Source organism: Anguilla anguilla, chromosome 4 (genome assembly GCF_013347855.1).
Source record: "Anguilla anguilla isolate fAngAng1 chromosome 4, fAngAng1.pri, whole genome shotgun sequence".
NCBI lineage: Eukaryota > Metazoa > Chordata > Actinopteri > Anguilliformes > Anguillidae > Anguilla > Anguilla anguilla.
In genome coordinates this window covers 43,593,519-43,619,661 of record NC_049204.1, presented here as the reverse complement: position 1 = coordinate 43,619,661, position 26,143 = coordinate 43,593,519, and the positions used below count along the sequence as shown (strand labels likewise).

Genomic DNA, 26,143 nt, shown 5'->3' with positions numbered 1-26,143 from the left:
TTTGGGGAAAAGCTAGAAGGGAAATTCACACTTATATAGTCTTCTTGTACACAAAGGTAAAATCAAGATAATGATTAAAATGTTTGATGTAAAATTCAAACTAACACGTCTGGGTGTACAAAATTTTCCAAAAAAATCTTCTGGGATGTTTTTTTTCTTAAAAGATTAGTCATTATTTGGTTATCTGCCACACCTGATGCAGCCCATCAAGGTCCTGATAACAAGCTCATAAATGGAACCAGGATTGATAGAGCAGGGAGAAATCTACAGTATTGTTGTGTATTGTGTTGTGAGTCCCACGGTAAAGGAGCAAGAAAATCTTCTCCAAAAAAGGCAAAATATCATGCAGGGGTTGCTGTCAGAAACCGCATAGCTGGTCTTCATCATGCTAACTGTAGCTATTCTGAAATTTACAAGACCCTAAATGCAGAGGAAATCCCTATTTCTCTATCAGCTATTAAGAGAACAGGCCATTGCTTTGAAACAACAGGTAATGTTGCCAGAAAGAAAGGATCCTGAAGGCCCAAAGCCTCATCATGCAGGGATCACCACCTGCTGAAATTTACAGTTCTCAAAGACAGGAAAAAAAGCCTACAAAAACTGTCAGCAGAATTCAAGATCTCAGAAAACAACACTTTCGAGAAGAACAATAACCAGAAGGTTATCTAATGCAGGTTTTGTGTCTAGATGATGTTAAAAAGCCATTGCTGTCTCAGAAAAACATCAAAGACAGAATTACGTTTTTGGCAGAATATGGAAAGTTTGATTCAGAGTGGTTCAGCAGAGTTGTGTGGAATGATAGATAACGATTTGAGTTGCATGGTGATGCTCCAGAGAGGTGTCTTCAAAGATCTGGTGAGAAATACAATGAATGTGAATGCATCTCTACCACAGTTAAGCATGGGGGAAGAGGTGTCATGGTAATAATAATAATAATACATTTAATTTGTAATGCACTTTTCATTAGAAATAAATACCAAAGTGCTACAGAGTAAAAATGGTGGGGAGCCTTTTCAGCTGCTGGTACTGGTGAGCTGCTTCACTGTGAAAAGTCAATTAATGCTTTGGAATACAGGAGAATATTGCAGAAAGGCTTGCTTCCCACAACTGAAAAGTTGTTTTCTAAAGAAGAACGATCAGATGTTATTTTCCAACAAGACAATGCTCCTGCCCACACTGCAAAGACCACCAAAAAGTGGCTTGAGAACAAGTCCATCAGGCTTTTCATTCGCTAGAAAAGGCTCACGATAGCATGTGTGTTTGTGTGTCAGAGACAGAAAGAGAAACGTTAAGCATAGGTCTGGATATTATGTGGATTAGCTGGTATGCCCCATTTTATGAGAAAAACCATTTTCACTTGCTAAAACAATGTGTTCACTTGAATGTATCTCCAAAAACAAAAGTGCCAGTTCAGGTACATCTTTTTATGTTAGAGAATAGCTTAAAGCCTATGGAGTAACCACATCACAGAGCCATGTGAACATGACAAACCATTGCTTTAGCCTATAATATATAGAAATATCAGCAGCCGATCAGACAGAAATATGCTCAGAGAACTGAAATAAAATGAAATTAAATAAAACTTCTTTTATTTTGATGTCATTGCAACCAAATAAACTATATACGACAATAATAAATGATAAAATGAGAATGAATGGACATTACGTCTATACTACAAAAACACAAAAACTAACTTTATGATTATTATTTTTGCCATGAACAGAATGCTTACAAGATATTGAACCAGGTGACAAACAGCCTATAAGTGACATGAAGCCCATTCTAACAAATAGTCTGAAAATAACTGTAGGTTCTTTATTTCCTGCAAAACAATGGTTATATACCAGTAGTTATAACAGTAAAGAGAATGTAGCCTACAGCAATGTTTGTACTTTATTACACAAACAGTAAAGCAATACATAAGCTATGGGAATAGCGGTACTCACATTGGATTCACAAGTGTGAGTATTTTGAATCTATGGCTCAGAAGTTGCCATAAGTAGGCAGTTTCTTTCTCATTTCATTACATTTACATTAGTCATTTAGCAGAGGCTCTTATCCAGAGCGACTTAAACAACAATTTCCAAATTGAAAATGTGTGCGACATTACACCAAAATCCAACGCAACATTTCCACTGCAGTTTGAGCACCACGTCGGCCTGTCGTATAAAAGTGTGGCATTGCAAATAGCAATTTTATCCATATAACGAATGTATAAAAAAGAAGTCCAGATGTATTGAATTTCACCACTACCATTACAATTATCGAAAAAACTTACAAGACATGGGTTCTTGCGCAATGGTTCAATGGAAACCTGGTTAATGGTGTTTTCTTGTACATGATTTAACTGTAATGCGTAAGAACAAAGTGTGGCATGAGGTGTGCGCAGCGCTTGCAGTAGGCTGGAGCCCACCAGGATGTGGTCCTGGGGCACTTCTCAATTTTCAATGCCTGGCATCCTAGCTGGGTCTTTTTGCACGCATCTTTATTTATAACAGTACTCACGTAAAGCACCAAATTTCCAGGGTTTCTAGAATTTCTGCGACTTCTGAGAGTGACAAATATTTTCAACATTTGGAAAAGTGGGAACACTTGTACTTTTTAAATCCCAATTCACACATGGTTGCACGAGAATGCGTGAAATGGCCAAACTGCATGACATTCACTCAAGCTCAACGGTGAGAGCTGGCAGCCCTACAGTAAATCAATGGCAACATCCTCTTCATTTTTTCAGAAATGTAACCATACAAATGGAGTTACAATGACTCGGATACTACAAAAAACAAAACGGTAATTCTAACGCTGGGCACCCACCACACGCGTAGCATAAGCAGCGCGTAAGCAGCACGGCGAAGCAGCACGGCGCGGCGCGTAGCGTGTCTCCACTGGTTCCGTTTGTGTCCCGCAAAGGCTTGCTTAAAGCTCTATATTCCTAGTAGCTCTCGCAGTCTGCAGTGGGATTACATCGTGTATTTCACGTTTGTTCACGACTGTTGATTATGGGTAAGTGAATACTTGGTGAGAGACCTTTTTCAGTCTGTTAATATGGTAATATTTTTTAACACATGTAAATACGTGAGAAAGTAAACGCTTTAAAGAATTACCATAAGATTAAATTGCAATGTAGCCTACATAATAATCAATCTCAAACTGCATTAATTTATTTGCTTGGTTAACAAGCGTGCCAACTTTATGAAGAATATGTAATGATGATGATAATAATAATAATAATAATAATAAAATCAGTTAATCGTCAAAAAGATAGCGTAACAGTTTAAACTTGAAGGGATATGAACACCACAACGTCATGAACACCGGAAGCTTTGAAGTACAAGTGCAATAGGCTTGCTTACAACTTCATTTATAAAAGAGGTGCATTTTCATCGGCAAACCACTAAATCTGATTTTTTAAAGCTCTGTGGATTATCTGATTTTATTAACAAGCCATTTTTGAAAGCACGGCGAACGAAGACATCGGAAAAGTCAAAGGATGAGCAATGGTTGGTTAAAAACTACCTTCCAACACTCAAGCTAACCAACCGCTGCTCGGTGCATTCACTTCTACATCATTCAATAGGCTACGTCTTTCTGTGGTGTATTTTCAAATTTACCCCGCCCCCTCCGCAAAATAAGATAGCGAAACTAAGTTTGCCTTTTTCCCAGGTTCCAGTTTTAATTTTTTTTTTCCTGCCAGGACAATAGAAAAACGAAAAGGCTTGTATTTTTTAGCTGCTTATAAAATATCTGGTGTTTATCTGGTTTTATCTTGTTCTCCACTACTGCAAGAGGGAACAAGGGACACACCCCCAGTAATATAAGGATGAAATATAAATCAGAGCATGTATACCTAGCATTTTAGAGCATATTTCTGTGTATAAACAGGCCATCGTGACGCGCGACAAGCCGAAAAAATAGAACAGAAGAAAAACTACGCTTCAGTTCGCTTGTGTCGCGCAAGCTTCGCAGCCGGTTCGCGACGCGTTCACATCTGGTGGAGACGACGTTGCCCGCTGCCGTTGTAATAACAGTACTTCAACTACGCTTCAGTTACGCATAGTGCGCTCGCGGTCGATACGCGTGCGGTGGGTGTCCGGCTTAAGCATCTTCATTTCAAGCAACCTATGTTTCTAAAAATTTAATGGGAATTTCACTTTATAACACTTCTGGGGTCATTTTCACACCTACCCGGGCTTTTTGTGCACCCCAGACAGTTTTTAGGTAGCTTGCCTCAATATTTAGATATTTAGTAGGGCTGTCAATTGATTAAAATCTTTAATTGCGATTACTCGCACGATTGTCCATAGTTAATCGCGATTAATCGCAAATTAATCACACATTTTTATCTGTTCAAAATGTACCTTAAAGAGATATTTTTCAAGTGTTTAACCCCTTAAGGCACAAGCCAAATCTTGCCAATCCTTACCCATTTAGTGGGTACCCTATTTAAAGCTTTATAACTCCAGATGTGAACACCGCAGAGACTTGGCTTAAATGAAGCAAGACATTTGTACAATTTACAATACTAACGCAGATTAGTTTATATTCATAATTTTGGAAGAAATAAAGTGCCACAAATGCAATTGTTTTGACAAAAAATCAAAAATAAATTTGCACTTTAAGTTTGCAATGAAATACTGAGAGATTGCATATATACAGGAGGTTAAACTATACATGTGATAGGTCAAAAACTTCTTGACCACAAGTTCATAAAATCTAAGGGTGGATATGTAGAACTACTATAGATGTATGAAGCAAAAAGTAAACAGTGTACCCAGCGTCTCCAAATCTATCCAAAATGTCTAAATTATGCATTGCTGTAAATCACAACATATTCACGTATTTCACTACAAATCAACTGTTTTGACACAAGAAAATCACTGTTGCATAATTTTCAAATGGAAATGACAAGCTTTCAGTCAGTACAGTGGTCTAAAATAGCTAGGTGTCCAGAAACATATCCAAAATCTCTCCAAAATTGAATAAAATGATTTTTGTCCATTATAAAGCATATAAATGAGCCCCTTACGAAGGTTTAAGATGAAACACTGCTATCAGATAAAAAAAAAATAATGCAAAAATATTGTCACACAAGGCGGTACAGTACCTAAATGTGTAATAATTAACTTGTGTGTATTTCTATACTCTGTACTCTCGTATGTTTTCTTGTATGGGGATGGGACACCATGAAAACTATTTTCAACCGTCCACCACGTTTTGGCAATGTTCCAACTCTGACGTCATCACTGTTGCATGCTTCACAAAAACTATTACACTACCATATAACGCTTACATTACAGTGTGAAATATTCACATTATATAACACCACTAACCTATTTAAAGATACTCAATTTAAAAAATAACGTATATAACCGAAATATTGAGCAGTAATACTTACATAGCAATGATGAAAGCTCCTCTATGTTCAGTAGATGGAGACAGAGACAGTATCAATGATACTGTTCTATTCGCTTCTGTTTTACTCCAGAAAACAATGTCAGCTAGGTCTATCAGCAAACATATGGCTTAGTTATGTCCAGAAGTCTTCAATAATAATAGTATTTTCCAAGAAATTACGAGATATCGTTGACCACGTTTCGTTAGGTGCAGCATATTTTCTGCTAACATAGAGTGAATACGTAAGTGAATGCGATGCTAAGAATATTTTCTGTTACGCTGACCTATAAAACGCTATCCCAAAAGCAGAATTAGACATGTTATACATCGTTAGAAAGCTTATACTCTCACCTACTGAATAAATGAATTGTTAATCAAGCCAGTCTGTACTAGAAAGGGCGATGATGCCGTAAACAACAGGTGTGGTATTACGCACAGCTATTTTGGAAGATACCCAGGCGTCACAAATGCGCGTATATTTCCCAAACGGATTGTCCAAGACAATATATGACCACGCAGTCTCAAAAGGGACATCTCTACACGTAAAACCAACGGTAAGATTGTATATTTATTCAATATTTAGTCCCAGATATTGACTGTAGAATGAGATGGTATCATTTTAAAAAACTCTCGTTTATTTCGTTATTCAGTGAGCAGCGTTTTCACTGCTGTATAGGCATATCTTAGGGCTATTGTCGGGTTTATTTTATTGCTATGACGGAATATTATTTTTTAGTCGTGAAAGAATATTTTTATGAATTCCAATATAGACAATATTGTCCATTATGTCAAGGGTGGGGGGTGTTTTGCAGATGAGACTGCAGGGAGGGGGTGCGTGTTAAATGAACGACCAGAGCGACAATGGTGGGGCTGCGAAACTCCGTTTTCGGCATAGTTGTCGTGTATCGTCTACTAATGAAACTAAAAAAACGCGTTTCTGTTTTTATCTCACACTTTGGTTACAGTAGCACCGAATGTTTGAGTTTAGTAATCTCGGCACACCGGCGTGCCGACCACTAGGGGCTGTGGTTTATACTCTCATCAACATGGGAGTGGACAAATATTCTTGCTTTATGCACATGTATGTTTATTTATTATTGGAAATCAATTAAAACCCAAAACAATGACACATATTGTCCAGAAACCCTCAAAGGTACTGCATTTAGCATAACAAAATATGCTCAAATCATAACATGGCAAACTCAAGCCCAACAGGCAACAACAGATGGGCATACTGACCTGCTAAATTTAACATTACTTAGTAATATGAATACTCACACAATGTAGTGTGTCCAAATTTACGCTTTTAAATGTTCACTAACACATCCCGTTTTTTTTTAAGCATTAACACAAAACGATGGACCTCAATGCATCGCAACAACAGACACATTGTACAAGAGGTACATTGGTCAGCTAAATTTTCTATTACTCAAAGATCATTCCCTGGATCCCTCGCACTTCTAAAGCAAATCACACAAAATAGTGTCCAACCTCACATGGGGAAAATAAAGGCTCACAAAAACATCCCCTTCTACTATGTGGGATCAAAACAGGATGATACAAAATAAAACAAACAATAAATAATGTGAGCAGGAAACAGTGGAAAGGGAGTATAATACAGAACTAGGACTCTGTATTAGGATATTGCAGTTAGGCTATACTTCCATTTCTTTGGATACAACAGTTAGACTATACTTCTATTTCTTTGCACCGAGCCAGTTGCTTAAACAGACAAGCCTGTTTCCATTGTCGGACGACAGGGGAGCTCCCTTCTTCGGAACAATATGCCCAGACAATGAGAAACTGCGTTCACGCTGTTTTACTCAAGAAAACATGGATTCCCACAGAAAACACTGCTTTATTTTAGGCTGCAGTAGTACTGAAATGTAAATATAGTATCACTGTCAGGTGTTTCGTTATCATTAGCAGCATTTATTTGGTAAATGGTAAATGGACTGCATTTATATAGCGCTTTTATCCAAAGCGCTTTACAATTGATGCCTCTCATTCGCCAGAGCAGTTAGGGGTTAGGTGACTTGCTCAAGGACACTTTGAAACGCCCAGGGCGGGGTTTGAACCGGCAACCCTCCGACTGCCAGACAATCGGTCTTAACTCCTGAGCTATGTTGCCCCTTCTGAGCAAAATAACATTTTCTAGCTAAGCCGGCTAGCAAAAGAAGTTGCTGATGGATATCGTAACTTTCAAATTTCACATATTGCTATAATGAATGGGAAAGAATAAACGATACTAACGCATATCACATAATCACACACCCACATGAAAATGCATGAAAAGCCTAAAACCACCATTTTTCTTTCTTACCACGATCTACAAATGCCGCCATTTATCTTAATGTGACATTACCAATCTGGAAGTTGGAAAAACTCAGAAATGATGCTCAAATTTCCGACCTATAATTCTGAGTTCTACGACTGTTCAGTTGCTTTTTTCATAAGTCGGACCTCGTTTTTTACTAGTTTTGAGTTGTTTTGAATGCAGCATAAGGGTCGGGCAAACGTTCATCATAACAGAACTTGCGTTAACGTGCGTTAAAAAAATTTGTGGCGTTAAAACGAATTTGCATACGCCCACATCAGAAGTCGCGCAATGATATGCATCCTCGAGTTCGACACTAAACTGCCTGGGTCTACTACCTGCATTTGTTAAGGAAAGCAACAAAACAGCGTAAAATATTCACATAACAAAATAAAATAAAAAATTAAGGGCGACACATTCATTAGAAGCACAATATCAGTTATGAGAAGCAGGGACGTGTGTTTACAATGAGTCTAACGTGGAGTGTGATGTTGAATGGGTTTCTATTGGATGGGGGGGGGGGGGGGGGGGTTTGATTACTGGGGTATATCTAAATACCTAAATATTGAAGCAAGCTACATAAAAACCATCTGGGGTGCACACAAAAGCCTGGGTAGGTGTGAAAATGACCACAGAAGTGTTATAAAGTGAAATTCCCCTTTAACTTTTCGAGTTGAAACATGCTCGGGAATCTCAACGATTAGGTAGCCTACAACAGCCCTGATATTGCTTCATGGTTTCCAACCTAACTTTCCTTCCTAACAGCTGTTTTGCTTCACACAACTGTGAATATGTACGCTACGTTGCCCCTCAGCATTTTTGCTGGAAATGCTGAAGGACAACGCTCTGTCATATTAACCCTAAATACACAAGGGACACTTACAATATGATCAAGTAAAGACAACATTTTGTTTATAAAACAAAATTATAGTGATCATGCTTCCTCCATTATAATGTTGAAGTGCAATTAATGCAATGATTTAATTATGTTTTAATGCCTTTTTAACATGTCTACTCATTGTTCAACCCACTTAATTAAGGTGACAATGGGCTGAGTGTTGTAAAAATTGTCATGTATAGGCCTATGTGTCATCAGCTTCAAGTGTTTCCCCAGCCACAGGTGATGCTGTGTTTTAAAATAAATTGACTGGTCGATGGGATCATTTACCTATTTTTGGAAGCTAAAATACCATGGAATTACATGCTTACATTATAGCTTAGAATGAATTCACTTGCAGCAAATGGAGAAGAAGACTGCTGTGCTAATCCTGACGAATCGTCGATACACGTCCCCTTAGCGGCTAATACTATAGCTGGGTGACATCAGACATATTTCCACTAATATAAAAAAAACTCTTCAGGGATAACAAGGAGAATTTTTCTACATAACTAGTAACAGGGTGTTATTTTTATATACGGTAGCAAATATGTTCACACTTTGCTGTCTTTCACGTGAACCCGGTTCATAATAGGTGCTTAAACTCTAAAAAGCTAATGTTAAAACATATTTACCTTTGTACTTGTACAGGTATGGCGACAGAATTTACAGCCCTTTTCTAATTTACTCTTTGTTGTAAACATTGTAATCTGGGGAGTTAAAGTAGCCTGTGAGTGAAAACAGGTGACTTTGCCATCTCTCTTCTATTAACTTCAGTCGCTTCTGCCCTCAACTGGAAGTAAGCAAACCTGCTTTATCAAATGTGGAAGTTGTTTTTGTTTTTGCTTAGAGACTATTGAAATTCCTGGGACGTGAACATAGGACAGATATTTTTGGGGCATATACAGAGGGCTCCAGAATTATTGGCACCCTTGATAAATATGCACAAAAAAAATGCTAAACTAAAAAATAATAGTTATTGACATAAGCTTTATTTTCCAACATGTGTAAACTAGTGTGCTTGATTAATGATTCATTGGAATCAACCAAAGTCTTACATTTTTTAAATAAAAAAATATTTCCCCAAAAAACAAGTTCCACAATTATTGGCACCCCAGGTTTAATACTTTGTGAAAACACCCCTGGCAATGACGACAGCCATGAGTCTTCCTATAATTTGTGAAAAGGTTAGAGAACACATTTGGAGGGATTTTTTACCATTGCTCCATGTAAAACTTTTCAGAATCATTGATATCATTGGGTTTGCACTTTTGGACCCCTCCATCTTCAGTTCAGACAACAGGGTTTTGATGGAATTTAAGTCTGGAGACTGAGATGGCCATCGGAAAACATGGATGTTGATTTCACTAAAGCATTCTTTTTAGATTTTGATGTATGCTTGGAGTCATTGTCCTGCTGGACAATCTACCTAGACTAAGTCCTAGCTTCTTAGCAGAGACAACCAAATTTTCTGCCAGAATTTCCTGGTACTTTGTTGAATTCATTGTGCCATTGATCTAAAATAGTGCCCCAGGACCACTGCCAGCAAAACATCTCCAAAATATCAATGACCCGCCTCCATATTTAACCGTAGGTATGAGGTGCTCCTCCTGTATGCATTCCTTTTTTGCCGCCAAACATGTTGATGGTGTGTATGGCCAAAACGTTTAAGTTTGGTCTCATCTGACAATAGCACTCTCTCTTGAGGTTTGGCAAGCTCCAGATTCTTGGTTTTGTTTATTGCGCTCAGTAAGGGCTGTCTTTGTGCCACCCTTCCAAAGAGTTAGTTGGTATGGAGGTGCCATTTTATGTTTTTTTTAGACTCGTTGACCACAAGAAACAAACCAATCTCTGAAATTCTTAAACAGTGATCCTTGGGTTATAAATGGCCTCCCTTCACCATCATCCTCACCGTCCGTGGGGACACCATGCACTTGCTTCCTCTTCCTGGCAAATTTGCAACCATTCCATATGTTTTACACCTTTTTATTATTGCCCTTACAGTGCTAAGTAGTATGTTCAACCGTTTATGTCTTTTTTTGTACCCATTACAGGACTTGTGACGGTAAATTTTCATTGGTCTCTTCTGAGTTGACAGTTATTTGGCTTTTCCCATGCTGATAGATGACAAAGGGATTTTGTATGCTTGTTACCTCATTTTTATTCTCCAGTGAAACTGAAGTGATGGAATGACACAATATAGTTCCTTTAGACTGAGATGAACTAAACTAAGTAAAATTGTATTTACAATGTCATTTTGTTTGATTTTACTTACAATAATTGTTAGGGGTGCCAATAATTATGGCACCTATGGTTTTCAGAAAAAAATTGATTACTTAATAAAGAAACATTGAAGCATGAGAGTAAATGTATTGAAATAAAAGTATATAGTTTTCCCATATGTTTGAACATAACATAGATTATTATCAGTGTCATTTATTATATGCAGCCTTTCTTCTTCATTTTTATTAAGGGTGCAAATAATTCTGGAGCCCACTGTATAGCCATTTCTGGCAGGCGGCTTTGAGGGTAAATTGTCTTTTAAGACGTAAAAAGTCTAATTAGGTACAACTGGCAGCTCACAATACAGAGCTTGTTACTATGGTTGGAACAAAAACCAGCGATCACAGACAGACTCCAGGACCACACTAGAGAAACACTGTGATAAGGTATGCACACATGTAAGTGCAGGTCAAGTGACGCATTTGTTTTGCTTTACTTTTTTTCCCAGTATGTACTGCCCACCTTGGCTGCTTTCTTGTCACCCTCGGTGCGCACTCCCAGAAGCCTCCGCAGCAGGAAATAAGAGATCTCCAGCTCAGTGAAAATCTCTGGAAGCGCTCCCACTGCTCCCAGCACCTGCCCCACCATGCGGTCTGCCCGGCACAGGGTCGGGTCAATCTTCGTCCCCACACCTGTGACAAAATCACACATCCAAGTCTCTCACACAGTTACAGAACACCCAAACATCACAAATAGTTGACCTAAAGTACCACACCGAAGTCTCAGAGAACCCAATTAACACCCCCTAACATCAGCACACACATGACCAGTGGTCTAATATGTGGTCTAAAATTCACATTCTAACCAAGTTAGAATTTCACCAGGAATTGCCACGTGAACACGAAAGTGAAATTTTATGTTCGTTTTTTTAAGGGTGCCTTTATTGCCAACACTTTCTTTTGATTTAAACATACTTTACCTAAAGGTGTAAAATCACTCGGCTATCCTCGTTATTCACATGCTGAAAATAGCCAATGAACAGATGCCATGCAGTCCATAAGTATTTGGACAACGACACAATTGTTGTTCATTTGCCTCTGTACTTTAGCACATTGAAATTAAAATGAAACTATCAGAATGAGGTGAAATTGCAGCTGGTCTGCTTTAATTTGAGGGAATATACATTCATATGGGGCTATCAGTGTAAAAATAACAGCCATTTTAATACATAATCCCCCGCCCCCCACCAATTTTGGCAGGCTAGAAGTAATTGAACAATTGGCTGTTCCGCTGTTCCTTGCCAGCTGTGCCAGAGCACCATCAATTCATGCACAAGATGGCAAACAAAAAGTTAATCCTAAGTACGGCATTTGTAATTGTCACTGTTGTCTCTCAACATGAGGACCAAAATCAGAATAAATCGATCAGATTCATACCCAAAACATTGGGTGTGTCAAAAAAAGTGTTTGCAATAGCAACAACTTGGACAACTGTAGTGGATAGTAGAAGAATACTTTCAATTTGGAAGAGAACCCCCTTTTCAACTGTTGAAACAGATTAAGAACATGCTCCAGTATGTAGGCATTGATGTGTCAAAGACTACCATAATGAGAAGACTAGTTCAGCCCAAGATGCAAACCACATGCAAGCCTCAAGAACAGAACAACCAAATTAGTTTGCTAAAAACATTTTTAACCACTTAGCACACACGCCCTAGTGATCGGCATGCCGGCGTGCCTAGATTGTTCCGCTCAGACATTCATTGCTCCTGCAACCAAAGCATGAGTTGAAAACAGAAATGCTTTGTTTCAGTTTCATTAGTAGATGATACACGACAACTATGCCGAATACGGAATTTCGCAGCGCCACCATTGTCACTCTGATCGTTCATTAAACAAGCATCCCTTTCTTTCACGCACTCAATAAACGGCAAAAGTCCCAGTAGAAGATTGAATTAAACCTTTTAAATTCATATATTTTCTGAAACGTTATCGATTCTGCTTGGCCACAGTGAGTGAAACTAGGCGATCTGAGCGTATAGTTTCTAAGTAAATTACGTCAGAAGGATTCAGCCTTGTTGTTTGCTACCTAAACTTCACAGCACACTTGTAGCAGGACGGTGTGTCCACTCCTATTTTCATACGGTCTATGGTCCAGTCAGATTTCTTTACGGGGCATGGAAAGGGGAGTGGTTACTGTACTTGTGACGCACTAAATCGATAACATTCAACGGGTTGAAAATAGGACGATAAATTTAAAACGCATATTTCTCCAAAAATAAAGAACGGACATATTTAGTACTTCACTAATCGTGTTTCTTCAATGCCTCTTGTGCAAATAGCAATAAAACCGAGAAAGTGTGAAAACTACCATGTTACAATTGTTTAATTTTTGAAATATATTATATTTTTCTATTGTTTAGAGTTCTAACACTATAGGCCTATGCTTATTAATATGTTGAACAGGCTTCAACTTAAAGGTTGTTAATAAACCATGAATTTGAAAATGAGGTCAACCCTTGTTGACATTACGTTTCTGATCTATTAAGGTAATTTCAGTATCGTTAGGTACCGAGCATCGAATCAGTATCGTTTAAATTTCAAGTAGGCTATCGTTTCAGTATCGAGTATCGTGATACTAAACCCGGTATCGGTATTGAAGTCAAAGTTTTGGTATCGTGACAGCACCAGTGGAGACAGTGTTATGGTTTGAGCATGTAATGCTGCCATTGGAACTGGCTCACTTGTCTTCATTGATGATGTCATTGGTGATGGCAAAAGTAGGATGAATACTGCAGTATACAAGCATCTCATCAGCTCAGATCCAACTTAACACCTCAAAATTCATTAGATGGCGCTTCACCTTGTAACAGGACAAAGACCCCCCAATTATACTGATTAACCAAGGAGCTTTTCAGGGATAAAAAGTGGAATGTTCTTGACTGGCCAAGTCAATGACACAACCACAATCCAATAAAACATTCTTTGGACTTTCTGAAAGCAAGAGGGAAGATCACCAGGGAAGATACCCAGCATCTGGTGATTTCTATGACTCGCAGGCGCAGTCATCCAGTGCAAAAAATTTGCACAACTAAGTATAATACTCCCTCTCCTTGCTCTCCCCTTGCCACCTCTTGCAGGAGCAGGTCTTGAAGATTGTATAAAATAAATACATTAGCCGTCTAGTTTACTAATCCATTGATTGAGGTCCACTGATTGAAGTTTTCATCAAACACCCCACCCGCAGCAGCATGTCAAACTCGCCCTGTTCCTCCCCTGCCCATGCCTTGATGCTGTGTGGAGCTCCAGATCCATCATTCGGCTCCTCTAAACTGCACTATTCTATTCTAACAATACCATTTGGTCTTCTGCTAGCTGTAACCGGCTCATCCCACTTTATTTGCTGTCTACTACTTTACACCAGGCTGGCTAGTAGAGGATGGGCTCCCCCCTCTATAGCCGGGTTCCTCTCAAGGTTTCTTCCCATTGGGGAGTTTTTTCTCACCGTTGTTTGAGGGTTTTCTCCCCACTGGGAGGTCTTTACCTAATGTAACTGCTATTTGGGGATTCAGGCCGGGTGTTTGCTCTGTCTGCTCTGTCTCTTGCCTTACTACTCTGTAAACTGTCTTTGTGACAGTTCTCTGTAAAAAGCACTATACAAATAAAATTGAATTGAATTGCAACAGTTTTTCAGACAGGTATCGGGGCCTGAAGCCGTACCAATCAGACCTCCAGGGGCAGCGTACTGCAAGTCATTGTGTTCAGCAAACAGAGAAACGATCTTGGAGAAGATGGGTTTGCACATGAGCTTCCCTTCATGGTCCTTCGACACAATACCTGGCCGCACCTCCAACTCCTGCCCCACCTTAGAGAAAGAATGAAAGGAGGAAAGAAGGTAATTGGACTGAAGCAATCGTACTTACATTATGAGTCAAAGCCATAAAAATGGACAAATACAGAAATACTAAAGGGAGCATTTACGATGGGCCCCATTCTCACCCACTCAGAAAAACTCCCAAAAATGTCAAATCATCTTCCACTATGCAGCACAGCAAATCCTATTCCCCAACTTCCTCATTTTGTTTTTTGATTGGCAGGTAATAGCACAAATCCTAAAGACAACTGACACTAGATCCACCACCCCCATTTGCAGTCCATCTTAAACATATAATGCCCACAAGCTCACCTTGAGCACCCCTTTGAGGATACTACCTCCAGCCACACCGCCTTTCAGGTCATCCACCTCACAGCCTGGCTTGTTCACATCAAACGATCGGATCACTGCAACATACATTCAAGTACAGTGGACTCAGCATACAGTACACTGCAACATACAGTTATACGCAAAGACCAAGGAGATATGGTCACAGTTATTCGACAAGCTGAACATTAAATGCATTATCAATAAAGCACTGTGGTGTCCATCATTTTGCTGAGCCAGGGCTTTAGCTTGCAGCAGTGCAGATGAGAAACTCCACCCAGGACTGACACCCATAACCCTTCCCTACAAAAACCTCACCTATGAGGCGGGGCTCGGAGGTGAAGTCTCTGATGGGCACAGGGATCTTCTTCACAATGTACTCACACACCACCTCAATGTTGTACTTCAGCTGGGCCGAGATGGGGATGATGGGAGCACCCTCTGCCACAGTGCCTACAAGAGAGATGCAACACACTATCATCAAATATTAATCATTTTATATAGATCACTGCACCTCATTCAGCACATATCATCACTTGCATATCACTACATGCCAATCAGGGCTTACAATCACTACATATATATCCCATTTTATAAATGCAGTGTTTATAATAAACGTTATAATAAACAAATATTTTGATCGCATTTATTCCCATTTGTTTATGTTCATATTGGTCAGCTCCCGCGTGAAAAACAGTGATTTCTAAACCCCGATATCTCTGCAGTTTAAAAATAAATCCCAATGCCATTTGACATGTAGACTACAATTATCATGGACTCTACAACTACCAATTTTGGTACAGTTATGCAACGCCATTACTGTGTTGTAGATACCCCTAAAATTTTAAAATAAAAATAGACTTTTTTTGTGCGAACATTACTCAATTTAAACCCAACAGATCCTGACACAAGACCCCTCAGTTCTATCGGTCATTTTGATACAGGGGTGCTGTATATACATATACTTCCATGGCTGTAGACTTCATTAAATTTGAGTAAGACCTCAAAATTATAAATTTGGATGCCAAAATGTCTATAGACTTAACATGGGGAGACACCATGCTAACGAACAAAATCAGGCTAGCTTCTCCAAGTTTTAATAATTCCATTGTTTCAAAGTTCTAAACGAATGAGAGCAACAGGAGACCATTATGTCCTGCAATGTTGTCACGGGCAGGCTGGCAGAAGCAGATAGTAGCAACAGCCTGGAACACTAACTCTGTCCAATGACAAGCACTCAATTTGTGATAACGTTTCAGTACAGCGAGGGCAGCCAAAAGAGTCCAGCTAGGTCGGTGTAAATCACCGAAAATTTAGCTGAGCACTCCAGATCGGTCTATTCTGAGGTCCACTCCATCGTCAGGGGTGTGCACATGAGCTAATAGCCACAGCAGCAGACAGTGTTGCCAGATCGGGCAGATTCCTTCCCAATTGGGATATTCTTTATGTTATTGTGCAGAGAATACTGGCTTCGGGCAGTTTGTCATAATTTGGGCTATTTTTTGTTATATGGAGTGAGTTTTTTTATCTTCCTCTTTCAGCTAATCATTTACATTTGTTGGTGCAGTTTGTTTCTCCCCTGCCTATTCCTCAGTTGGTATTCTACCTGGTCTGTCACTGACCTTCAGCAAATGAATGATTTGAACACTGCAGTCCACCAATCCCTGCTTAGAAACACCTGCCTATTAATAACATTAGATACTGTAGCCAACATATCTAGTTTATTGACTGGAGTTAGCAGAGTGATTCAATCAAATAAAAGTTTATTTGACAAATGCACCATCAACAATACAGCAGACAGGCAGTTGTTAGCTGGCAATAAAATGCTTAACGTTAGCCCGCGAGCATTGCTGTGTAGATGTGCAAAGGGAGCTAGCTGGTGGTGAAACAATAAGAGAAAATGCAGCAGTGATGTTGTGAGCCAAGCACCAAGGGGAAATGCAGAGCACTGCAGTTAGTTTCTTTCTGAAATGTCTAAAAAGTTTTCTAACAATATAGTTGCCTCCAACTGTGCTACAGTTGTATCGCTGGGTGCACTGCATGCTTCAATGGGAAAAGGAAACAAGTAGTATGAAAGTTTCAGTCCTTTCTTCTTCCCAGCCTGGCACATGCACACACATGGACCTCGTGTTGGTGGAGAACCTGGTCATTTGCCCCTTTGGAGCAGAAGTACTCCTTTGAGCTGTTAATTTTTCCTGCATTGTCTGCCACAGATCCTTACCTTTCTGCCTGTCCTGTTCTCACCCACAAGTGCTCATGTAAAGTGAAATTCAAGTAAAGTACGCTACCCGTAAATGAAAAATACAGGCTGTGAATTATAACGGATATGTTCCCTGAGTTCAAACAAAGTTGGTTAACCCCTTAACGCCCATGCCAAATCTGACCAATCCTTGCCCATTTAGGGGGTACCCTATTTAAAGCTTTATAACTCCAGATGTGAACACAGAGACTTGAAAACTGGCTTAAATGAAGCAAGACATTTGTACCATTTACAATACTAACTTAGATTAGTTTAAATTCATAATTTTGGAAGAAATAAAGTGCCACAAATGCAAATGTCTAGGCAAAAAATCTAAAATTAATTTGCTCTTTTATTGGGCTAAGCATGGTAAATTTTGGTCACTCACTCCCTCCCTCCCTCATGTTTAGTAGGACGCAGGCGCAGGTGGTGCTTCGTTTAGTACGAGTAGATGAAAGAGGACGCAAGAGCAGGTGGTGCTTTGTTTATTAGGAGTAGGCGAAACGCGAACATGTTAGAGTTACCTAAAGTAATGTTAGGCGATAAAGCAGTGCTTAAAAATGTTGGGCCTTCGAAGTGGCGATTTTGGGAGATGCAGGCAGATAAAGGCGTCGCGCTAGTTGGTGCATACGGATCGCCTACTTTAGTTAACCTAGTTCGCGCGTACGGATGCTATCCTGCACGCATGAGTAGGAGCTAAGGACACACAGCTACAACCGCCGATACAGATGTATGGACACACGGAGGAAAACAAATAATGTTACTGAGGTGAGGACGTGCCATAGCTAGCTAGCTAGCTATATAGTACGGAGGGCAAAACAGAGCTTTAGAATGTCGCCAGAAGTGTATGCGCGTGAGCTTGACAACACATTTCTCATAGAAAAGGTCGTTTGTAGCCTTTTTTAGTTCATTACAATGGTGGTAGAAGTGACAAGTAGTAAGTGGTACTGTGCGGTTACCCTTTATTGATCGCCGTACAAGGTTAATGTAAAGTACCTAGCAAAATCTGACAGCACTAACCCATAAAAAAAGTACCGTGACTGGTACTTGATCAATTGAACGGTAATTGTGAAAAACATTCGATTATAGTCAGTGGCACCAAAATTTTCTGTCACACCCTCTATGAGTGGCAGAAGTCCTAGAAGAATATTGAATTACATCTTTTAAAGTTATATACTTTCTGAAACGTTATCGATTCTGCTTGGCCACAGTAAGTGAAACTAGGCAATCTAAGCATATAGTTTCTATGTAAATTATGTCAAAATGATTCAGCCTTGTTGTTTGCTACCTAAACTTCACAGCACAGTCATTGCCGTTATCATGATTGCAGCATGAAGTGTCTATTTTCAAATTCCATTTAAACATTCACAAATGACCTGGGACTTTGAAGTTATAAGGCAGGATGCATCAAGTCTCCAGTGAAAATATTGACCTGCCTATCAGTCAGAATTCTGACAGAACCAACTGCCATATGTGATGGGTGCTGGAGAAAAGGTCCGCAAGTCGCAAATCTTGAAATCGCGCTAGGAGGCAAAAAAGGTTTTTTAAAATTTTTTTTTTTTTTTTTTACTGTTTTCCTTTTTTTCATATTACGAAAGTTAAAGTGTTGAATAAGTCACTCAATAGAATAAACAACATTTTTAGGGTCACTAAATACTTATAATTTGTCAGCAAAGTCGGCTTGTTTTAGTGATTCTTACAGCCGGGTTTTGGAGGCGTGATGGGGGTGCAGTTTAATTAGCATGTTTGATTTCGTTGGCTATTGTCACTTTGTTTCGGTCAAGCCGCTGCCCATAAATAAAGCCGTGTGGTAGTAGCCTATGTTTGTTTACTGTGTGAGGTTGCTACAATGGCGGACGCTCAATCAGTAGGTGAGTGTATAAGCTTTCTAACTATGTATAACATGTCTAATTTTGCTTTTGGAATAGCGTTTTATAGGTTAGCGTAACCGAACATTTTCTTACCATGGCATTCGCTCTATATATGGTAGCATTAAAAGACGTTGCACCTAACGAAACGTTGTCAACGATTTTTCGTAATTCCTTGGAAAAGAACATTATTATTGAGGACTTCTGGGCATAGCTAAGCCATATGTTTGCTGATAGACCTATCTGACATCGTTTTCTGGAGCAAAACAGAAGCGGATAGAACGGTCATTGATTTACTGTCTCTGTCTCCATCTACTATATGTTTGCATTATGTTTAAATTATATCTATGTTTCATCTTAAACCTTCATAAGGGGCTCATATGCTTTACAATGGACAAAAAGCATTAGCCTATATTCCTTTTTGGAGAGATTTTGGATTTGTTTCTGGACCCTTAGCTATTTTAGACCAGTGTTAATAATTTAGACATTGTGGGTAGATTTGGAGATGCTGGGTACACTGCTTAGTTTTTGCTTCATAGATCTTTAGTAGTTCTACATATCCACCCTTAGATTTTATGAACTTGTGGTCAAGAAGTTTTTGATCCAGGACATGTATACTTTAACCCGCAATCTCCCAGTATTTCATTGCGAACTAAAAAAGGAGCAAATTCATTTTAGATTTTTTGCCTTGACCATTGCATTTGTGGCACTTTATTTCTTACAAAATTATGAATATAAAGTAATCTAAGCTAGTGTTATAAATAGTACAAATGTATTGCTTCATTTAAGACATTTTTCTAGTCTCTGTGGTATTCACATCTGGAGTTATAAAGCTTTAAATAGGGTAACCCCTAAATGGGCAAGCATTTACAGGTACTCTAGTGGGGGAGTGGTTGGGGTGGAGTTAACTAGCTATTGTTCCCACCCATTATCTCCCTGTGAGAAGTGTGAAAAGTTTAAGATTTTTCAAGGGGATTTTCTCTGCTACTTGATTTTAGGAGTACCAACATTCAAATAAGCATATCTTCTTCAACTATTTTCAGATTTCAATGTATGACACATCATTGGAAAGCTTATAATCTGCATCTAAAAAACTGAAAAATGACCTTGCCCTACTTGCGGACCAAAACACCAGCACCTGTCACATATATGAGCACGTCAATCAACCAAAAAATATAGTTCGCCAAGTTGCGCCGGGGGTCTGGACGGTTTCGTGCTTGTTTAGTTTGCTATGAAATACTGAGAGATTGCATATATACAGCAGGTTACACTGTACATGTCCTGGATCAGAAACATCTTGACCACCCTTAGATTCATAAAATCTAAGGGTGGATATGTACTACAGAAGCAAAACCTAAGCAGTGTACCCAGCAACCCAAATCTATCCAAAATGTCTAAATTATGCATTGCTGTAAGTCCCAACATATTCACATATTTCACTACAAATCAAGAAACTCACTGTTGCATCATTTTCAAGTGGGAATTACAAGCTTTCCGTCAGTACAGTGGCTTAAAATAATGTATTACTCCAAAAAACAATGTCAGCTAGCTAGGTTTGTCAGCAAACATATGGCTTAGCTATGCTCAGAAGTCCTCAATAATAATAGTATTTTCCAAGAAATTCCAAACACGTTTCATCAGGTGCAGTGCCTTTTACTGCTACCACAGAGTGAATGCGTGAGTGAATGTGATGAGGAAACTTTCGGTTACTCTGAGCGATAAAACGCTATTCCAAAAGCAAAATTAGACATGTTATAGATCGTTAGAAAGCTTATACTGTCACCTACTGAATAAATGAATTGTCAATCAAGCCAGACTCTACTAAAAAGGGCGACAATGCCGTAGACAACACGTGTGGTATTACGCGCAGGGGCTCCGCCAGGGATTTCAGGCCCTATGAAAAGATATCACATTGGCCCCCACCACCCCGTCACCATAGTCCACGTAATATTTTTTTAGGGCCCCTGTCAGTCACAGGCCCTTAGAGTTGTCCTAACTTTCCCCCCCATGTGGTGCCCCTGATTACGTGCAGCTATTTTGAAAGGTACCCAGGTGTCACAAATGTGTGTATATTTCACAAACAGATTGTCCAAGACGATATATGACCACTCAGTCTCAAAAGGGACTCTACACGTAAAACCAATGGTAAGTTTGTATATTTATTCAATATTTAGTCCCAGATATTGACTGTAGAATGACGTGGTATAATTTTTGAAAACTTTGTCTTGTTTATTTTGTTATTCAGTGCTGTTTTGGCACATCTTGTTGTTATGACGGAATACAATTTTTGAGTGGTGAAAGAATACTTTTATGCCCAGATAGACAATATTGTCCATTATGTCATGGGTGAGGGGTGTAGTTGCAGATGAGACTGCAGGGAGGGGGTGCTTGTTAAATGAGCGACCAATGGTAGCGCTACTACTACTAATGAAACTAAAACAAAGCGTTTCTGTTTTCAACTCATACTTTGGTGGCAGGAGCAATGAATGTCTGAGCTGAACAATCTAGGCACGCCGGCGTGCCGACCACTACGGGCTTTGCGCATTCTGCATGCACTTGATCACGATCATTATACGTGCACTACAGCTGTAGCCTGCATTGAGTCCAAATTATAGTCATGGTGATTATTGAGGATAATTCCCTTCCACAGGTTGGTAGTGATACTATGAATAACTTATTAAATAAATGTTTTTACACATTTATAATCAGGTCCATAATATGAACTGCTCCAATGACCTTCGGTATGCACTTATTGCACTTCGCTTTGGGTAAAAGCATCTGTCAAATAAATGTAATGTAATGTAATGACCTGCTGCCCAAACAGTACTGCCGTGATGGAAGTTTTTTTATGACATATGGGTGGCATCTCTTCCAGCAGACAGTAAAAGCAAGTCATCTTACAGTTTTTGCAGTCATTTGCACAATTCCAGAAGATAATGCATGCTTTTACAGTGTTTTAAAAAGGTGATTATCTTTACATGGAAGTGTTTTATGAAATGTCAGTCTAATGAATAATGCCAATCTTGTTGTTTTGATGTATTCTTGGGGTCAAGGATGTTTTTTTACCACATAAATTCCAATTTAGTTCTTTAAATAAAGGCTAAAATTATTTGCAAGGCCATTATTCTAGTAGAAAACAAAATACAGGTACATGTTAAGACTAAGGAACTCCACACTGCAGTTATGTATGAGTGTGGTGGGTGGCGGGGAGTTTCATGACCTGCCTGCAACTCCTGTTAGTGTGAATCTTAGGCGGGAGGTGGGGGGGCTGACAAAGGTAGAATGCAGTCTGTGTATCTGAACTAAATTCTAGCAGAAAAGGCATTGCTGTTCAGCCAAAATCTATCGCTGCAACTTATATGACGTCATGGACTGCAAACATTATCTTAAATATCATGCATACCAAGTGTGGTGTTTACTGGATGCAAGGGCACATCAGCAACCATGATTTGAAAATGGCAATTTTGAAGTGGTGCCGAGGCACCACCTACGGTGGTAGGTTCACGAAATGAGATACACTATATACATGGGTCCCTTTTAAATTAGCATTTCCAAAATTTGAACAGAGGCTGGATTTAACCCTCTGGGGTCGAGAGCTCCGCCGGCGGAGCTCGACAAGATGAAATTAACTTTCGTTTCTATTTGGATGATTAACTTCACGTGCTGTTATCATACAGACGCAACAAAAACATTGACAGAAACCTTAGAATCACGACTTTCCAATGCGCCCATTGGCAAATAATATTAATTGTTTTAAATGTTCTAAATTTGATTAATTAGATCATGTATGCTTCGTTAAACTTTACTCATTACTATGAGAATTTCGCTCAGCAGGAAGTCCGCCCAAATCGCATTCACATGTTAACAACATTATAATTACTCTCCATAGAAGGAGACTAAAAGAGGGGCGATGCGAGATCCATGTGAGAAATGCCAAGTCTGCGAAAGCGGGATAGAATGTCAAAGTGTCGCCTAATTCACTTCTTTTGAGGTGAACATTTCGTTTAATTTTGGAAAATGGTCCGTCCGGAAGCCGACACCGATGAAGAGCGGTGTCATTTCGAACAGCGAACAGATCCAGCTGAGGATCAAATTCATGCGCAAGTATATTTCTTATGATCATATTGGTAAATATGTGTACTGTATTGTAACGTATCTCTGTGTTTGTAGGAATATCCAGCAATATGCGCGTTTGTAAATTCCCACACTACGAACGATTCGAACTATTGCATCTCAAAATTATAGGCTAGGCTCTCTGCGTCTGGTTGTGTTAGAAGTATCAGGTAGACTGTATGTTTTTCGATCATATTGGTAATAAATAGCCCGTGGCGTGGCTAAGATTCTAAAACTGATGTCCTCGCACAATCGATATTGGCATACTGTAAGTAAATTCGGGAAATAGCAATATAATAACCACTTAGCTAAACAGACCTAGCCTACTTCAGATTGAAGTAGTTATTGATGAGTTGCGTGTAGTTGAGCTGGAATAGCAATGTTTATTTAGTTTAGCTAATGTTGTTTCGTTGATAGCTTGCATTATTTGTAAATGTGTGCTGTATTGCATTCTCTGTGTGTTTGTAGGAATATTCACTAATATGCGCACTTGTAAATTCCCACACTACAAACGATTCTAACCATTGCTTCTCAAAATTATTGGCTACCTCTCTGCGTCTGGTTGTGTTTGTTTGGTTCTTTGTTTGTATATGATGTAACCATGTCACATTTCCTAAGTTTTGTTTTCATTAGTTAGTGGTTTGCCCCTTTTTTGTAAAGCACATTTAATTTTCACCTGTTGAAGGAAATGTGCTATATAAATAAAGTTTGATTTGATGTCACATTTCCTAACAATTTTGTTTTTATCATATTTACAGAGATGGTGATCAGGAAACACGGCCTAGTTCACCACTAGCTAAGAGGCCACGCAAGCGTTGCAAGAGTACACCAGTCTCATCTCATCTTCCATGCGTATACTTTGCTTCAATAAATGTTCTAAAATCAAAAGTTGTCTTTGTTTCTGTCTTCTAAATGGCTCACTGAGTCTTTGTCTTAGTGGTGGGGAGGCATGCGGCCAGGTGTGAATAGCCTACTTAGCTGGCAGGTCGTCCTACCCAATGCATATTCATTACAGAAAGGCCATTTGCCCTCCCATTCTCACCTGGTGTTGAAAAATAGTAGTCACAACACTAACTTTTAGCAATGTATTTCTCATTGGATTTGATAAAATATTTTGTCATCTTTTGATACCCAAGACCTTGATGAACACATTTCAGTGACCAAAAGTCTTAGTCACAATTGTTCAGTGTGCTTTATTACAACAGTCCTGTGCATGTTCAAAACTACTGTTTACAGTTTGTGTGTTTTTAGAGTAGTTTACAATCCACACATGATTATGCTACTTACTGCTGCCATATTATTGTAGCGGAGTCTGTGCTGAAAACAAAGATATGAAACACTTTGGAATCACTGTATATAAAGTTGATGAAATTTACACAAATGTCAGAGCATCGCACAATCACCAGTGTGCCTCATTTTACCCTTAGACCCCAGAGGGTTAAAGCAGGTGTTGTCAAATATCTTTTTCCACATTTTTGCATATTCCAGGGTTCATACACTTTTTCACCAATGATTTTCAATGACTTTTCCATGACTTCTCCACAACCTTTAACTGAATTTCCATGACCAAAACACGACTTTATCTCAGCGGGATGATTTAAAAATATTTATTGTAACCCTAAGTAAAATTAGGTCTGCATCTGAAACATATGGTGCCTCTCTAAAACAAATAAACACCAGTTTGCAAACACCAATTGTGACCATTTTGGTCGCATATGCGACCGAAATTTAATCTGTGCGACCTCAAAATATAATTGGGAGCATCTGTGCCAGTGCAAATAATTGTTCTGGTGTGACCTTTTTTCTTTTTCTAGTCGAACGTCTCTTTCTCTGTACATTCGCTAGTTAGTACACTCAGTATGTGCCTTGTGAGCTGACGGTGACCCTTCTAACCAATCGTGAGCTTGACACTCTTACCTTTAATGCTGATTTTAAATTGGTTAATATTAGCCTTCAATCACTCCCTTTCGCTGCACTCCACTGTCACGCGACAGAGAGCTAATGCGTTAACTAATGTTACCTGAAGACAAAAGTTTGTTCAATTTATTAGCGTTATCGATCGAAAGCTGAAAAGTTGAAGCGAAGGATTGCGGCATTTTTTTTGAAACGTTAACTTAGTGTTTTGTGTAGCGACCCGGCTGAAACAGCTAATTTCTCCGATGCAGTTTACTGTCGGTTGATTTAATTAGTGGTATGAATGTGACGAGAAGCGTTTTGTCGTTTGAATGCATAACACGCAATTCCTTGAAGAGTCGACACATTTTAGGCGTGACAGTTTAACTGTTACTTGTAAACCGTACTGTTATATTGTCGTTTTTTACCAATAAAAAAAATATTGCATATATTGTTGGTGCTCCTTACATTTTGGTGGGTGCTCCTAACTTTTTGAAGTTGGGACCACCAGTGCTACCAAGTAAAAAAGTTCATTTCGAGCCCTAATATATTATTGAAGCTGCACTTCCCTAGCATATTGTCGGCACAGTAGGGCCTACGTTTACTAACTGCTACATTAGCAGAAGCGTGCGTGTTGGGCGTGCCTGTAAACAGACTGAGCCAGACCGAATTAACTTCTAACACCACCAAAACACCGCAAAGGTTACGTGCCAATTTACGTTTTATTACTACGCATACTATTTTTATGATTGGATTAATTAGTAATTATATTTGATGCAACTTTAGCTATATTTCCATTACTTTTCAAAAAATATTATTTTCCATAACTTTTCCAGGGCCTGGAAATTGCATTTTAAATTTCAATGACTTTTCCAGGTTTTTCATGACCGTACGAACCCTGATATTCATATTTGATCATCTGTAAAAATCTAGGACGGAGGGGGGCGTACTCCTCAGGACTGCTTAAGGGAAGCTCTCTGAGGGCTTCTGTGAAATTACATAAAATTTGGCCTCATGGA

General features: G+C 39.1%; 1 protein-coding gene across 1 annotated transcript in view; it reads right to left on the bottom strand.

Annotated features, from left to right (window-relative positions):
* eif2s3 (eukaryotic translation initiation factor 2, subunit 3 gamma) overlaps nt 1–26,143 on the bottom strand; it is a 65,061-nt gene that overhangs the window by 19,490 nt on the left and 19,428 nt on the right. Inside the window, exons 7-10 of the mRNA XM_035413755.1 lie at nt 15,330–15,464; nt 14,997–15,091; nt 14,531–14,675; nt 11,334–11,503 (exon numbers count right to left, since the gene is read on the bottom strand). Of these exons, the coding sequence (XP_035269646.1) occupies nt 11,334–11,503; nt 14,531–14,675; nt 14,997–15,091; nt 15,330–15,464 (545 nt within the window). The remainder of the gene's footprint in view (nt 1–11,333; nt 11,504–14,530; nt 14,676–14,996; nt 15,092–15,329; nt 15,465–26,143) is intronic.